Here is a 5,958-nt window from a genome sequence, read left to right as displayed (position 1 = left end):
TTCCAACTCATACCATTCTGTGATTCTATGACATGTCCATCTTCAGCCTCTTCGTCTTCAGCACCCACTAGCAGCTTTGAGGACTTCAGCCCCTGGAATACTTGCTTGGCTGTAGGCACCTGCACCATCAGAGCTGATCAGCTCATCTGTCAGTACTGGAAGGGCAGCACGATGGTGCACACCCCACCTGGAACAGCCTGCTCACAAGATACTCGGGATGCCAGAGACAAGGCCTGTAATGCCTCCTCCTGCCTGAACTGCAAATCCCAGACCTTGGCAACACACACACACACAGAGCAGATGTGAGGGACACAACCCAGCCTTCACACACACACACACAGATGTGAGGGACACAACCCAGCCTCCTGCTTCATCACATTCACAAATCCATTAACTCTCACGGAAGTTTGGGGTTTACATAACACGCAACACGTAACCGTATCCTGCTCAATCTCAAACGAGCTTTGTTCAGGACTTACTTTTTTATGAAACTCTGTAGTTGCTTCCATCAGTTTCCTCTCCTGATCTGTAAACTGTGGACAAACAACAAATCATAATTGCTGGAACGGAAAACAAGACACAGGACTGACAGGGGCATCTTGACAGACCACTTACCATATCCGTCACTCTGCTCCTTTCCAGGTTTATGTCCAGCTTGCTGTCAGCTCGGATTTTACCAGTTTCATTCTTTAAAGCAAACAAAGACTATGTAAATAACTATTTACTTTCCCTAAGAGGAGTGTGTAGGTACTTGCTCTTTACTTACCATTAGCTGCTGTTTCACTTGATCTAATTCAATTTTCATTTTCTAGGTGCAAAGGAAGAAAATAAAAAACGATTTTATAAATTCAGAAAACTGCTGACCAAGTTAATCAGTCATGTAAGTGTCACCCCTGCACACACACCATTACTCTTCCATAAGTTTTCTCCCAAGGGAGCAATTTGTTCTTGATTAAATATCTAACTAGTGTGTTCAATCTGTATAGCCACACAGAATCTGCTGGGAATTTTCCTCAAAATAAAGGGTTTATTTTGTAACTATGATGATTGTCTTATTCCGAGACTAAAGACAGCAGAAAAATGCCAAAATGCGATCAAGCAATAGCAAAATGTGTCTCCATCACCAGTTTAATTACAGAATCACACAGAATCACAGAATGTTGGGGATTGGAAGGGACCTCAAAAGATCATCCAGTCCAATCCCCCTGCCAGAGCAGGAACCTAAATGAGATCACACAGGAAGGCGTCCAGGCGGGTTTTGAATGTCTCCAGAGAAGGAGACTCCACACCCTCCCTGGGCAGCCTGTCCCAGGGCTCTGTCACCCTCACCGTAAAGAAGTTTCTTCTGAAATTTAAACTGTTGCAAAGAAACAGGTGACTGCTGTCCCTGCATTGCATGGTTAATGGTGACCAGACTTTACCAGAATCACCCTTCAATAAAAATACAGAAGACCATTTTAAGATTTTTTTTTTCTTTACAGAAGAACTTATCACCACATGAAATATATTTTTCTGTGATCACAGAACTTGTAATCTACAAACACTTCAACCCTGATAAAAGTATCCATAATTACTTTTACATTCATATTTTGTTCCACAAAAATACACAATGGGTTATTCCTGTTAATTTAACTGCTTAATTAAAAATATTTACAAGTACCTCATTCTCTGCTCTCAAGTTTGCAAATTCGCTTTTCTCCAAGATGACCATGTCTTTCCGAATGGAGTCCAAGTGTGCCATTATCTGCTGTAAAGTTATTTCCTGAGAAACAATAACACATGTCAGTGGTTAAGTTGCACACTTTCTGGTAAGAAAAGGTTTTTAAGTCGGAAATTATGAAATTAGTTACTGCAAAGCACAAAAATGGGGAGACTCTAACAAGAAAGTAACAGAAACACTGAATTTTACAGCTGCCATTTGTTTGAAAGACTCAAGAAGTTTGTGTTTTGTGCTTTTTCTGTTGCTTTAATACAGAAACTCTGAATTAAAGCAAAAAAGCTGGAGGTATTAGTCCAAGTAGCTATGAAATTCAATAGACCCAAAACTTCAGGTTAATCCTTCACTGTCTTTGATTTTCAATGACTGTTCAGCAGCCTACGAAGCATTCATTGTTGAATAGAACCCAGCTCCTACAGAAGCATTTCCATTTCCTGCCCACAGAGTCATCACAAGCTGGGATATGAATGACACACATGTCACACTGTCCTCTCAGCATTAAAGTCTGAGGGACACTAGTAAAACATCGCTGAAAAACAACCAGAAAAGCCTTCCTGGTGTTTGGACTAACAACTTCGGAATTCATCTGCTAGTTATAAACTACAGAGGGGAATGAATGAATAAATAAATAAACTTTGTACTTTAGCATCTCAAAAGCAACACCCCTTTAGCTGGCATGGGGAAGATATCCTACTATTTAGCACAGAAAATTACATATCTCTGGGGGATTCTGCTTTTAAAGCTGAGAGCCAGCAAAATTAAAAGCTCTCATTCAGATGACGAGCCAACAGTATTTATTGAACTAAATAAGTTAAAATATGCCCTGACCCAACTTCCACTGAAGTCAGACTACTTCATTGAACACAACAAAGTTTTTACAGTTCCTGGGAGAGCTTCAGTTGCATTTACACTGAGGAGCTCGTTTGTCTCATCCCATCTTAAAACATTCAGCCTCCACCCTGACTACATTATAAAACCCCGTGTTTCTGTCGAGCACAATTCCATGCAAATTATATTTGTGATCCTGACTTTCTTTACAGATGACAGGCTCTCCAAAAAGAGAGATTTCCATTTTGTTGAAAAAATGGACAAAAGTTCTTGTCTTCTGAGATTTACAGAAAAAAGTTAGATAACTTTATGAAGAATAAATGCCACTAAGATAAAAATCTGTTGGAAGTAAGGCTCAGCAGTTTCAATAAAACAGCAATGAATGCAGAACTGCATTAACTCATTGAAGAAGAGCGGCAGGGAATTTCAGCTTGCACAGCCTTCCTGAGTAATTATTAAAACCATTACTGTGCATCAGAGCTTTATTATCCTGGCCCAGATGTCCAGCCTACAAGTAAAAGTGAAGTTCTTTTTATTTTGGCAATTTGTTAAAATGAAACTTGTCACCTCCTCTGTTATCAGCAGAAAAACCAGTCGTGCTGCTTAACTGGGCCAGTGCCTCCAGATGTGTCCACCAACATCAGCCTGAGCATCTAAGTGAAGGAGACACCTCGATGCTTTGCTTGAGCACAGGCTGAGGCCCAGTTGACCCAACCAGCACAAGCAGCTACAGTTTGTACCAACAAGTGAATAATTCACAGCCCACTTCTGTCCCCGAGGGCACGTGACACACCACGGAGTACATCCAGATGGCTAAAATCTCCTCCTCCCAAATCAGGGTGGCTCTGTCCACCCTGCCTGGTGGGAACAGTTCCTGCCCTGACACTTTCACATCAATTGTGCCCTGGTCAGGGAGACAGATTGCTGGCAGAGGTCAAAATCCAGCCAGGGCTCCACAGTGGCTCTGTGTGACCATGTGGTGGTGTTTGTGCCCACACTCGAGCCACGTCTACCTTCTACTATCGATGAAGCTTTAGGGACTGAAATGCAGAGTGAAACAGACACAGCTTTAATAGTAGATTTTAGGTTATGAACAGGACAAATACAGTGTAGCTAGAACCCAGCTGGCATTGCTACGACAGTTCAATAAAAACACCGACAATTGTCTGATATTTTATGTGGTTTTGTTGTCTCAGGAACCTCCTGAATCTCTCTTCTGCCCTCAACCCTCGTAACGCACAGTTAAGTTTGCTTTCACCGCAGAGTTTTTCAGCAGCAAAGGAAGCAATCTCTGCACTGCACTTATATACTGTGGCTGAATTTGGAAAACATTCCTGCGAGATGAAAGGTTTAAGATATTGCTCTTCTTAATGCCCCCTTGAAACTTAGATATTGCTCTTCTTAATGCCCCCTTGAAACTTAGGAAAACCTCTCTCAGTCAAGTGTTTATAGTACTACAGAAACCCTCACTGTTTGGGCCCCTCACTGCAAGAAGGACATGGAGGTGCTGGAGCGTGTCCAGAGAAGGGCAACGGAGCTGGGGAAGGGTCTGGAGCACAAGTGTGATGAGTTCCCGGCTGAGGGAACTGGGGTTGTTGAGCCTGGAGAAAAGGAGGCTGAGGGGAGACCTTCTGGCTCTGTCCAACTCCCTGAAAGGAGGGTGTAGAGAGGTGGGGGTGGGTCTGTTCAACCGAGGACCAAGGGACAGGACAAGAGGAAACGGCCTCAAGTTGCACCAAGGGCAGTTGAGATTGGATGTGAGGAAGAATTTCTTTGCTGAAAGGGTTCTGAGGCATTGGAAGGGGTTGCCCAGGGCAGTGGTGGAGTCCCCATCCCTGGAGGGATTGAAGAGTCGTGTCGACACAGTGCTGAGGGACATGGGTTAGTCGGGGACTTGTCACTGTGACGTTAATAGTTGGACTTGATGATCTTAAAGGTCTTTTCCAATCGAGGCAATTCTGGGATTCTGTGAGAGTTGCTCACTCATCTTTCAAATATGCAAACATGAGCCACTGCACGTGGCTGTGCACGTGCACCTTCCATTACTTGTTACCTGCTGAGCCTGTGTAACCATATCCTTATAGACTGTGTCCAAGCTGACATTCGACAGGGTTATTAATGCTGATACGATGGTCTCTGCTTGTTCCTTCCCAAAGCCTGGAAGACAGTTGAAGGATGACAAGTTAAGGCAATGTTAGAAAGCTGGATGAAGAGAAGAGAAAGAGGTACCTAATAAACCGGGACACTCAGGTGCTGTGCCACTATGGTGGCAAGTCACACAATTACTGAAAGCTGACAGCCAGGAGCCAGCCCCTGTGACTTTTAACTAAAACACGGACTTAATGCTGCAGAAACCCGAGGCACATTGACTGTCAGAACACTGGAGCAGTCTCTGCATGCACCTGACAGGAAAACCAAATTTCTGTACATTGTTTAACTGTTCATGCATGATAAAAATAATCCAGCAAATTTTTACTTTATCGTGAGCTTTCACAAATTCTGTCAAAACCAAACTTCCCTTGAGCTACAAATCACACATCCTACACAGTAATGAAATGTTCAAACTGTCTGGTACAGAACACACGCAAAACTGATGTTAAAACTGCTGCCTCCACTGCCTGCAGAATGAACTCAAACTGGGATTTTTGCTCCCTAATGATAAAAATTACACTTTGTCCATAGCTTGGTGTAATTCTGAAGTGTTAAAGATGATGTACAGTGGAAACAGTGGAAAAAAAAAAACCAAACCAAAACCAGCTGCCATTTTAGACATATCTGATCTCATGCTGAGAGCTTTTGCCCTGAAGGTTTATTTCCAGCAACCTCACTGATGTTGTATTTCATTGGCCCACTTTATAAAGTGAGATAAACTAACATTTTGTTGAAAAATGCTTTCAAGGCAAACTATTTAGAGAAATAGGCCACTGTTCCCTTCTAAAAATCCTGGTACTGTCAAGCTGCATTGTCAGTTTACATCACTAAAAAAGCTGAGCATGTCTTATGACAGTTTCCCTCCACTACGAGGTGCTTCAGTCCCTCTGAGTTTTCAGGGTTACTTAGGTTTTTGACAATTCATTATTTTGTTCTTCCTCTATAGCAAGAACTGTTCTTGTTGCATGGAAATTTAGAAAATGTGGAGAAATTCATATAAGCAAGGGAAGGGAGCCTGAAAACTGCCTGCACCAAGTATAAGAAAAAGTAAAAGCCTCTCTGGCTTTCATGATATGTACAAGTTTCACCTACAGACCTGTCACTGTAGCACTGAAGTATTTGTAGAAGTGATGAAATAAATTAAACTGAATAACGACACAGTGCACCAGCACCAGACTTAAGCCCAGGAGTTCTAAAGAAACTTAAAGAAGAAGCTCATTCACCACCACTCGCACTTGGGAGTGGTGGTGAGTGAGAAGCTG

At 42.5% G+C, this 5,958-nt stretch overlaps 1 protein-coding gene across 1 annotated transcript; it reads right to left on the bottom strand.

Moving 5' to 3' along the window:
* Positions 1-479: 479 nt before the first annotated feature.
* CCDC90B (coiled-coil domain containing 90B) lies at positions 480-4,697 on the bottom strand (the record flags this gene model as incomplete). The annotated part of the gene is made up of 5 exons (XM_010176304.1): positions 4,599-4,697; positions 1,661-1,762; positions 767-808; positions 616-687; positions 480-533 (listed from the first exon to the last, which is right to left on the bottom strand). Coding segments are annotated over exons 1-5 (291 nt in total), but the record flags the coding sequence as incomplete, so codon positions are not given.
* Positions 4,698-5,958: the final 1,261 nt, after the last annotated feature.

Source organism: Antrostomus carolinensis, unplaced genomic scaffold, assembly GCF_000700745.2.
Source record: "Antrostomus carolinensis isolate BGI_N321 unplaced genomic scaffold, ASM70074v2 scaffold17569, whole genome shotgun sequence".
NCBI classification, from domain to species: domain Eukaryota; kingdom Metazoa; phylum Chordata; class Aves; order Caprimulgiformes; family Caprimulgidae; genus Antrostomus; species Antrostomus carolinensis.
The sequence above is the reverse complement of the archived record's forward strand: the minus strand, read 5'-3'. Positions and strand labels throughout refer to the sequence as shown.